General features: G+C 40.2%; 1 protein-coding gene across 1 annotated transcript in view; it reads left to right on the plus strand.

Annotated features, from left to right (window-relative positions):
- Positions 1–12,042, plus strand: part of ADAMTSL1 (ADAMTS like 1) — a 199,956-nt gene that overhangs the window by 89,937 nt on the left and 97,977 nt on the right. The window contains exons 10-11 of the mRNA XM_067315970.1: positions 9,608–9,812; positions 11,093–11,240. Of these exons, the coding sequence (XP_067172071.1) occupies positions 9,608–9,812; positions 11,093–11,240 (353 nt within the window). The remainder of the gene's footprint in view (positions 1–9,607; positions 9,813–11,092; positions 11,241–12,042) is intronic.

A 12,042-nucleotide genomic window follows, 5' to 3' on the forward strand; every position in this document is an offset into this window, starting at 1 on the left:
GTTTAAATTTGTGAAGCTTTCTGGAGACTGACACAGAAATATAACTTTCTCAGTCTTTTGTATTGTTTTAGTAGCTTATTAAAGTACCCAGTGACAGTCCATTTTGAAACTTTTTAGATAGGAGACATTGGCTTTTTCTGATCTGTAAAGCTCTATGCATACATAAAGGCACTGAAGACAAAGTACACAATAGTTCTTCAAGTCAGGTTCCATAATGATGGAGTGCAAGGTATGCGCCATATGACTATCTACATTTCAGGATTAATTATGGTGATCCAGAAGCCACAACTGGAATTCATACTGCTAGCATAGTTTAGAATTAGGATGCCACTATATGCGGTAGTACACAATGTTGCCTGGAAGTGTATGCTGCTGTAGATATCATCTAGCCTAGATCTGGATAGAAACAGTGATATCTTACAGAGTAACACATGAAAAATGTTAACAAAGGCTGTCTTTTTAAGGGTTTTGGCTTCTGTTTTTCAGGGCAAAAGTGTTCTTGTAGCAAAAGGTGATTGATAATGTCACACAGTGCTATAGTAAAGCACTATGAGGTGAGGGTGCAGTATCACACATTGCCTTTATGTCAGGATTTGCAGCGATAAATTGGGGACTTTCTCATGAGCCTGTCCTCTGTTCAGTGATAACTGTGGCTCTCTGGAGAATTCTGGCTCATATACATATGTCTTATGTGATAAACTTTTCCAGTCTTCCAAGCATTTTCTTTCAGTCAATGAATTAACTGTTCGCAGCCAACTTAAGCTGCTTCAACTTTTTATTATTATTATATTTATCAATTGCTATTAATATCTTAGATGTATTTCACATCATTACTTAGAAGACATAGTCCCTGCCCTGCAGATTGTTTTTTCTCAAGTCACACAGATTTCAGTGAAGGCCTAAGTCTTTGCTGTGCAAGTCCCCGACAGGAAAGAGGTGTAACAGCTCCAGCTACCTGGAAGTGCATGCAGCCATGCAGCCTACAGCATGGGAGGTAGAACCCCCACAAGGAAACAAAAACAACAACGAAAGTGAAGGCTGTGAGTCCAAGGGATGTGAGTGGCCCATGGAGGCTGGGGATCAGAATTACAGAGAGCAACAGCCCTGGAATGCAGGTGCCGCTTCACGGCCGTTTGCCCTCGGGTCCTGCTGGAGATAAGCCAGGAACACCAACAGCTGAGAAGAGCTGGTACATTGTCTGATGGACAGTCATCAGGGAGCTAAGGGAAAAAGCTGCCTGAGATGGTCAGTTGAACTAAGGGAGTAGTTTATGGAGGAAAAGGAACTAAAGAGGAAGACAACAACAAAAGTTACAAGAAACACTGCTGTGGGCACCAGCCCCAGGGGAACCAGCACATGTGATGAGATAGCAGACTGCTGTGGGGCACGCCTAACTCTGGCATCTGCAGTTCCCATTCCAGCTGGACATATGCCTTGGAAGAGCAGTTGTGCTGAAGCTGCCAGCATTCAGGAAGAAAACAAACCCATCTACAGGATATATAAAACAGCTTGTTGATCTGAGACACATGAGATTTCAGACGTGAGAGACAGAAAAGCTCTCCAAAGTAATCTGCTTTGTGCCACTTGCTCCTGCCAAAGCAGGTTTGTTCTGGCTGTTGTGTGAATAAGTCTTGTTTGCTACTCCCACAACAGTCAGGAATTTCAGCATACTAGAGGAATAGTTGTTTGCCCTCTCCATTTAGCACATCATCCTACATCATCCTCTTTGCCTTGTCTGACCAATGTACAGTGAACAAAGCCCAAACCCTAGATCTCCTCCATCTTTTTGTAAGATTATGATGGATTGACAGGCACATGGAATTTAAGTCTTTCTGATCAGTTAAAAAGTACAGGATTCACCAAAGCAATCTCAAAGTTGATTTCTAAATGATTTACTTAGGTTTGCTTTTTTTTGTGTAGAAAACGCCAGACTAAATAGCAGCTGTTGCTAATGGTATAATAACCATCTGCTTTTCTGTTGTTTATTCAAGTTGATTTTTGAAAGTCAGAGTTTTAATCATTATTCATCAATGGCAAAATAAAAAAGTTGTCAAAGTCAAATGTTGTCTGAGGTAAATACTTTCATTTTAAAACATCATGCTGGAGATCTAGGGTCGGGGTCTTTTTTCTCTATATACCCATAAGACTTACCTTTCTGGGGACCATTAGCTTACCATGATAGAATCAGTCTTTGCCAGACTTTTGCGAATGCACAAGGCTATCAATAATTCCATGGAGCTTTATACTATTTACAGAAATGCAATTTATGGATGCAAAATTCTTTGAGAGTCAGATCTTTCCAATGACAATATTAATTTTGTCCCTTTTTAGTGCTTTGCAGATGTTATTTAATCTTCATAACAGTGTTTGGATATAAGTCAATTATTTCATTTGGAATGGCCTTGAATTTTCTGCATTCTAATGCATGTAGCAGCAGAAGACCTTGATTATGCATACAGACTATGCTTATTAGAAAAGAACTATTTCTCACTTTGAGTGAAAATAAATTTTGAAATCTTTTCCTTTCTTAGACAGTAGGAGCTTAGATAGTATAATTATTTCATTTCTGAACTAGTTATATTAATCTTTTTTCCACCAATTCCTCAGCAAGCTGATGAGATGGAAAGCGTGAACAGCTTCAGAGTAGAACTTCAGCATCAGTGGTAGAAGAGTCAGGAAGAGCATATATTCCCAAAAGCATGAGGAAAAAAAAGCCTCAGAAAAAGTCCCCTTCTGACATCTTAAAATATTACTGCAGAGTTTTTCAAACTGCTGCAGCCATTTGTCAGTCAAGCTAAGTCTGGAAAGTCTTGCTCACCAATCATACTCTAAGTGACCCATCTGTCTTCATTTCCAAAGTTTCCCAATACCAGAACTGTCTTTTATGGATTTTTAGATTTTGCAGAGACAGGCAGCTCTGTGTACACGTAGACACACACAGCTTTGCATAGGGCTCCTGTGACTGCAGAGGCTGCTAACCTGACAGGAAGCAGTCCTGTCCCCATCACACACACTCTCATGGCTTCAGCGTCTTCTAATGCATTAGCTGGAAAGTTCCAGCACGCTGACCTAGCACTGACTCTTCACTGTGAAAACACAATGGGATCTATTCTCCTCTCATGGAAGAATTATGCACATAAAAATCCTACTGTCTGAAAGGAGAATAGAGCTCTTTAGCCTAGGCATGACAAGACTCCTTTGAATGTTTAGAGCACTGTTCAGCGAACTGTGTTGAGGGTGGAGAATACTTTCTCCCTTCCCCCTCCTTTGCTTTTTCCTCCTTACAGAAACCCTCAGCAGGACACCTTGCACCTCTCATCTGCACAAGATTCTCAACAGCCACCTTCATCATTTTCAGCCAGTTTCCTCTGTCCATTACTTGAGTTGGGAGAGGTTTTTTATTTCAGTGCGATTGGCATTAACCCTTTCATGGCCCTGTCCCCCTGCCCCTTTGAAGTCCTCTATCACATAGTGGTGCTGATGAAGCTGGTATATAAGGCACTCTGGGATCATCCATTTAACACTAACTGACATGCCCGGTGACTGGGAGAGGAGGTGGGTAGAGAGTTACTCTGGGTCAGAATCCATCAAAACTGACCACACCACGTTGTGTATGAAATCCCAGACTAGCATTTTAGTGAGACCATGTAGTTGCTAATACGTCAAGTGATAGCCATCTCACACATAACTGGCACAATACTCATTAAAAAAATTACTAATTATGTTCTTCACTATTGTCTATTATAATCTTTAGATGTTATATTCTGTAGATGTTATAATAATAACAAGCCAAGCTAATCAGTCACCACAATGCCAAAAAGACATCTTCTCCTTTTCCAGAAAAGCCCAAATAAAGAGGCAGGCTCTGAAGATTAATGAAATTTGACTGCTTTAAGATGGTGAGACATGAATTGCAGATTTGAATTCTTGCACTGGAATGCCCTCAGTTTCTAATCCCAACTCCTGTAAAAGCAGACATTGTATCCGAAGGGCAGAAACAACCATATTATAGTTTTTAAAGAGTTTTATCTAGAGCTCTCTGAAGCTGACAGAAGTTCTCTTATTGTCTTCAGTGACTCTAAAAGAGAAAATACTGTGTACAGGAAAGCTTATTTTTATGGAAGATAGTCACTTTGTCAATTTAAATAATATTTGGGCAGTTCATTTGGGTCATTGGTAACAGTGGATTGCTTCTTAGCCAGACGGTAATATCTTTGTAAGAATAAAATATTAACTGTTTTTTTTTTCTTGGAATTACTTACAAACAGTAGGATGGGAGCATATGTTTTGCTTTAAATGTATTAGCAATTTAGGTAAAATATCCTTGTTTGGGGGTTTTCTTTATGATAAAAAAAAAGTTGTATAATGTAATCATCTAGTGCTTGTTTTATTATGTGTACCTTCTACTCAGAGGGTTGGCATTATTGTTCCTAACAGTGATGGATACAAGCAGATCATGCCCTATGACCTCTACCATCCCCTTCCTCGGTACGTAAAACAATCAACCAGATGCTAGGATTAACAAATACATTTATTGTTTTTTCCCTCATCTCCACATTGCTGCTTTGCTCTGAAACGAAGATAACACATGCTTCTTTCCTCTTGCACTGAACTCTTTTGCAGATTAACCCTGAGATGTTCAAGTGCTAACCTGTTGTTATAAATTGTGCTGATGCAGAACTGAAATTATACCTTAGCTTTATTATACCTTTCTCTCTCTTGCCTTTCCTTCTCCCTCCCTTCCCTCATCTCTGAATAGGACCATAGCCTGAGGTTTGTAATGAGCTGTTAGAGTCTTTCTGTCTGTCTGATGGTGTTTCTCTTCTTACTGTCCACTGTGTGGCTCTGGATGTAGAATTCCAGACACTGCCCTTCAATTTTGTGCATTAGTGTCTCTTGCAAACAGATCACATGCTTCTAAATCATGAGTTTTTTGTTTTAGAAAGTATTAGTGTTGAGGCCTTATCCTGAAAACCCGTGTAAACACCTTGCCTGAATGCCTTACTCCTTTGGCTTCTCTAAGAATTCAGAGATCAGGAGCAGGAATAGGATTAGGACCTGATGTATATTATTCATTATCTCACAATTAATGTCTTCGATGTAAGAGGATCCACTTGAGATTTTCATTGAAATAATTATATGAGTAATTACTCAAACACCTGTGAATAAGACAGATGATGATCAAAAATGTTTGGTAGATGAAGGATAATAACCATTTGGTTTTGAAACACTGCCTGGACATGCACTGTGCTTTGTTTCCTTCTTCATTAATCTGTTGTATCTCTGAGTCTCATAACACTGAAAGAACCTTCCAGCTAATATGTTAGTCTCACATTGCTGAGGAAACGATCTCTCTCAAACCATGGTGAGGCCTAATGCAGTGAGCTCTCTGTGTTTGAGTGCACAAGCACAGTGCATTCAGATTTGATACAGGCTCTGCAGCCAAATCATGGACCCATCCCAAACTATGTTTGAGAAGACAAGGAAGAGAGAAACCTACTTGCCAAACATCGTGGTTCCTATTCATGTTGGCACCTCCTATCTGTGCTTTATGTCATTTCGATACATATGTCAAATAGACATGCTTACCTTCCAGTAATGTTCCATTTATATTTTCTGTGGATTAGGTTTTTCTCTTCCTATATAAATTCTTAGGAACACAGAGTAAATTCTTAGGAACACAGTCATTATCTCATTAAATACTCATGAAATACGCTCCTAAAATATATTGCTGCCTCTCATTCATTTTTTCTGGAAATTTTTTTTCTCTGTTCTTTATTAAAAAAAACCATAACTTCTAACCTCAAAAATTAAAGTTCAGCTGATAAGGAATGTAGAAGCTAGAATATTAATGGAATCTAAGACTCCGTCTTTGAGTAAACCAGATTTTACTTCAATTGTGTGCAAAAGATGTATATTTACAAAAGAGAGAAGGAGAGGGAATCACAGAATCACAGAATGGTTGAGGCTTGAAGGGATCTCTGGACATCATCTAGTCCAATGCCTCTCCTCAAGCAGGTCACCTAGAGTACATTTTGCCCAGGATTTTGTCGAGACAGCTTTTGAATATCTCCAAGGAAGGAGAGTCCACAGCCTCCCTGGGCAACCTCTGCCAGTGCTCTGTCACCCTCACAGTGAAGAAGTTTCTCCTCATGTTCAGACAGAACTTTCTGTGTTTCAGTTTGTGCCCATTGCCTCTCGTCCTATCGCTGGGCAGCACTGAGAAGAGTCTGGCCCCATCTTCTTTACACCTTACCTTCAGATATTTGAACACATTGATAAGATTCCCCCCATCCCTCAGTCTTCTCTTCTCCAGGCTAAACAGGCCCAGCTCTCTCAGCCTTTCCTCATAAGAGAGGTGCTCCAGTCCCCTAATCATCTTTGTGGCCCTTCGCTGGACTTGCTCCAGTAGTACCACATCCCTCTTGTACTGGGGAGCCCAGAACTGGACGCAGTACTCCAGATGTGGCCTCACCAGGGCTGAGTAGAGGGGGAGGATCACCTCCCTCGACCTGCTGGCAACACTCTTCCTGATGCACCCCAGGAGACCATTGGCCTTCCTGGCCACAAGGGCACATTGCAGGTTTGTGGTCAGCTTGGTGTCTAGCAGGACTCCCAGATCCTTCTCAGCAGAGCTGCTTTCCAGCAGGTCAACCCCCAACCTGTACTGGTGCATGGGGTTATTCCTCCCCAGGTGCAGGACCCTGCACTTGCCTTTGTTGAACTTCATGAGGTTCCTCTCCGCCCACCTCTCCAGCCTGTCCAGGTCTCTCTGAATGGCAGCACAGCCCTCTGGTGTATCAGCCACTCCTCCCAGTTTTGTATCGTCGGCAAACTTGCTGAGGGTGCACTCTGTCCCTTCATCCAGGTCATCCAGGAGAACAATTCATCCAGGAGAACAATTGTAGATCAGAGTATGAATCAGCAGCACACAGCAGTGGAAGAACTGTATTTAAGCAAAAAGCATCCTGAGCTGGCCAGTGGACAGAGGTTTTTTTCACAGCTGAAGAAAATCCAAAATAAAGGCTCAAAATGCCCTGAGGTATTTGGCTTTTAGCAACCCTGAAAGCAAAAAAAAAAAAAAACATTCCTGGGAAATGATCAAAGGCCTGAGACTGGTTCTCAAGCTATTCTGGGTTACGGTCTCACCCTGTAACTGTCCCTTTACATCCACTCTCCTAGTCACACTGTTCTCCTTTAAAGGCTCTTAACAGAAGCTCAGGCTGCAACTGCTGGCTGGGACCTCTGTCCCCTCTTTCTCTCTGTGGTTTCCCTGCTGCTGCCCATCTTATTCCTCTCTCCCCACTCTCACATGTGCTCCTATGAATCCCCAAATGGAGCTCAGGTCTTCCCCTCTTGCCCCAAAAGGGAAAAGATGGGCATATATATCTCCTCCAAACTTCAGTGGTGGAGACTCCAGAAACTGAGCAGACCACAAGGCTGGCACAGTACAGGGCCAGGTCAGGGGGATAAAAATTGTATTTCCTCTAAACTTGCAGAATTTAAGCAAAAAATCCAAACAAAACAAAAGCAAACCAAGCAGGCCCTGGCTGCCCTATCTGTTTGGTGAGACTGGCTCCTAACACCAAAGACAGAGAATAGTGAGAAGCTCTCTGGGAGAAGTGGAGAGGAAATCTGAGAAGAGATCCTTGCAAAATTTCCCTAATACAATCCTTCTGCCTTGAAACTTATCTTGAACAGGAAAAGGTAGGGATCAGTGGATATAGTGTTTACTTCAGTGCACTCTTACAGATCCTAATTCTTGAAGTGCACCATTTCCTTTCACAAATTGTCAGTCAAAATTATACCCTGTGTACATCACAAGGAGCTATGACTTCTGCTTTAAGAGCAGTATGACAGAGAAACTTTTTACTTTCTTACCTTACACCAACATAAAAACTGAGCACCAAATTGCTTGCCTAGGTTTAAGCTCCTTTGTATTGCTGAGGTAGTATTAGGTGTCCAGAAACTTGTCCCAAAGACTCCGGGGAATTCCAGACACAATACCTTTATGCTTGGGAAAAGCTAGCTGAGGCTGGCTTTAGCAGTTCCTGCTGTTAGTAAGTTCCAATGTGAAGTTTCTACATTTAGATTAGTGGTAATTAGAAACCTTAGCTACATGCTCAGAAACTTGTTCACAGGAGTCACAGGTAACATATTTGAACGAAAGACATTGCTAGAAGTACCCATTTGTGACACCTGTGGCTTATGCAGAGCTCACAGTGGTGAATACGGCATGGTGTAAAAATGGTTTCAATTCTTCTTTGTGATGAATTATACAATTAATCGGTGGCTTTACCACTCATAAGCTGCTATTAACATCAGCCGTTTCACACTGAGTTTTATGGCACCCTCAACTATTAGCCAAGAGTGGGTAGTACCTAAATGTACTGGAGCTGGTCAAAATAAGATAGGTGGATATGGAGAAAAATCAGAAGGAAAGATAAACATTATTCATACTGTGTAATATTTTTTTGTAATCCTGTTAGAATTGCTTAAAAAAATAATTCTTTTGCTGTGACTGGGAGAGAAAACCCTCACCTTTGGCTTTTTTTTCCCTCTTGCCTGAATGAGGAAAGAGGTAAGGAGGTTTCCATGAAATTTATTTTTTTCAATTAAAAAACGTAAATGTGTTACTAAAATCAGTATTTTAGACAAAAAGATGTGGTCAAAAGATTTTTTTCCTTAAATAAAAGATTTTTCAAATGTTTCCAAGTAACTAGAAGATACGTATGTTTATACCATTAGACATATGTAAATCTATACAGGAATATCCACACTGGCTCATGACAGTGGTCCCATACCCCTTCTATGGCAACAACCAGAAAATAAGAGAGGAAATACCAATCTATATTTTATGCACATGCACATGTACACACATAAAAGGAAACATACACAATTTTATATGCATCACTGTAAAAAAAATATTCTCATAAGTATTCATGACTGGTCAGAACACATGTATTGTTCTTCTGGTTTTTCATTATATTTTCTAATGGCACTTGTTCCAAAAAGATTGTTTCTGAATTCCTCTCACTGTCCCGACTGTAATCAAACAATGCCTGCATGGTTTCTCCATCAGAGGCCATGTATCGTATCAGTCATAGCCTCTTCTTCTCTTCTTTAAGAATTTCCTCCTTTTTTTTTTCTTATTCAGTTGTGTCACCAGAAGGAAGGACTACTATTTTCCACTACATTTTAGCAAAATGGACATCAGCTTCAGAGCTCATTGAGCTTTTAGCAATTTGGGACAAAGATGTCTCAGAATGTGGCAAACTGTGTGAAGACATGATAATCCCATCAATTAATTAAAAGGAATTAATTTAAAAGTAATTAGAATTTCTGTGGCAGTAGTCACGGGGTTAGTAGGAAAGAGAAGATTTAATGTTACTAATCTGTGACTTAAAGACAACAGCCAACAGAGCACTTTGTTGTTATGGCCATTTATAAAAATATATGAATAACTTTTACTCAGATTAATCGTAAAAAAACTCCTGTAGATAACAGGTTATGCAATTGGGGTTAGAGGGAGGTGTTTGGGGGGGGGGGTGAGGAGGAGTTCCTTTTTCTGAAGCCTTGGCTTTGTTTTGTTTTGTTTTGTTCTCAGATGGGAAAGTACACCTTGGACTGCCTGTTCATCATCCTGTGGAGGGGGTATTCAAAGCCGCAGTGTCTCATGTGTGGAGGAAGACATTCAAGGGCATATCAGCCCTGTGGAAGAGTGGAAGTGCATGTACACTCCAAAGATGCCTGTTGTCCAGCCTTGCAATATATTTGACTGCCCAAAGTGGCTTGCTCAGGAATGGTCTCCGGTAATTAGTTTAGCTTTGTTGATTTTGTCTTTAATACGTTAAGAATACATCTTAGATTCAGAGAATAATGCCAATAATTTAGTGAGCCTGCCAATATAGGAGCTATTCTCCTTCCTCATTATTATGACCTCTGTTTTAAATGAATCCGTTTGTCTAACTGCAAAGTAAATATTCAGGATTAATATTAATAGGATTAACAAGATTAAAGAGAATGATGGAAAAAAAATCAGATCTGTCACATTAATTAGTGATCCTCTAGAAACAATAAACTGGGAACATAAATGAAATGCACAAAACAAAAGGAATAAGCTGTTCATGGGCATGTAACAGTATATCTTTATTGCATCTCTTCAGCCATAAATTGAATATCATGAATTGCTGAGAATTGGCCAGAAATGTATAAAGCCAGAACTGACTCTGCTGTTTGATGCTTTTGTCCCTCTAGCTTGTCTGTTCCCGACTCTGTTTTACTTTTCTGTGAAAGCAGATGTCTGGTAGCAAAGTGCTGTGATTTTGTTCATAAAGACTTGATCCTGAATGTAGTTTCTCATCGCCTCAGTTTCTCAACAAATTAAAAAAAAAAAAAAACTAAGGTAGCTCACCCACAGCTGAGGTGTTCTTACCGATTGTGAAGTGTTTAGTGATCTCCAGATGAAAGCTACTATCTAAGAGCAAAGTAATATTGGTGGTATCCCTAGTCCTCCCTACTTGGTGGTAGCTTTGATTCCCTCCCATCCAGCCACTTCTGAAACTTTCTATACAGGGGGAAAAAGTGATGTATCTTACCAAAAATAAACAGAAAAAAAAAAAAAGACTTAAGAAAGTGTCTGAAGGAAGAAAGCCCAAATGGTTTCCCATTTTGTTTTGTGCCATATTCCAAAACAGCTGAATGTCACCCCTGCTAACCCATAAGCCCCACTACCTTGTCCAAGCAGAGCAGAGTGGCTCTCGATGAAACTGACAAGGTGTTACTGAGCATATCCAATATGAGACAGATGGCCACCAGCCAAGCAGCCAATGCTGAGAGTGACTCTGCAAGAGACATACAGCAACAAAATGTCCAAACCAAACAAATGTGCAGAACAAAAAAGCAAAAATGTGTCAGTTTTATACCTTACCCAAAACTACCTAATATTATGAGTAATTTGTGATCAAGATTGGATGTTATTGCATCATGTTTTGCCCCACAATGTTCACATACTTCTGTTGAATATACCCTTTTTATTTTCCACTTGTGACATACTGTGCTCATTCCCTCTTTCCTTCTTTTTTCCTTTCAGTGCACTGTGTCCTGTGGACAGGGACTCAGATACCGTGTGGTTCTTTGCATTGATCATAGAGGGATGCATACAGGAGGTTGTAGCCCTAAAACAAAGCCACACATAAAAGAAGAATGCATCATACCCACTCCTTGCTACAAACCCAAAGGTAATGAGACAGAAGGAGTCTCAGAAATTTTTGTTCTTTGAGCACTGTTTCCATCTGCACTGAATTCTGCATTTGTACCTTTAAGGCCTGCCATTCTTAACCCAGTTTGCCTGTTAGCAAGGTGGAGTGAATGCTAGCCCTTTCCTCTTTCTTATAAATACTAGGATTTAAACTGTTAATTTGTGATCCAGCAGTCTAAACAATGTCTAAATTTGACCTTCATGTAAGCAGGTTTAACCTCATTGACTGTATCTGGGCTAAATCTGACCCATTTTGTTAAAGGAATCTAATGTATAAATAATATTTATGTATAAATAATATTTATAGATAAATGTAACTATAGGTTTAAAGAGCCTGCTCACAAGTTGGAGGCTTGAAATAAGTCAATCACTGTATCCCAGCAAGAAGTTCTTCTTCCCTGCAAGGCTGCAAAATTTGACACACTTTCAGACTTGAAGGTTTGTATAATAAGAAGTACTCACCTTGGATACAGAACTGAGTGTTTCTTGGCTTTGGCCTCAGACAGAGAGTAACATTGTGGTAAATTTCCCACATTTTGCTGAGAGAAGGAGAAAACATTTCTGCAGCATGATTTCTGTATGGCCACTGTTTGGAGCTTCTTATGGGATAAGAATGTTAGAAAAGGTCCTGGAGAACGGATCAATGGGCAGAGGCCAGTTGCAGCAGTTAGAGGTATCTGATGTTTCAGTTATCACTTGGTTCCATAGGTATATGTGTGTGTGTGCTTGTGAATATGTATATCTGTGTGGATATAACCTCTGTTATACAACAGTTGGCTAAT

This window comes from Apteryx mantelli, chromosome Z (assembly GCF_036417845.1).
Source record: "Apteryx mantelli isolate bAptMan1 chromosome Z, bAptMan1.hap1, whole genome shotgun sequence".
Lineage (NCBI taxonomy): Eukaryota > Metazoa > Chordata > Aves > Apterygiformes > Apterygidae > Apteryx > Apteryx mantelli.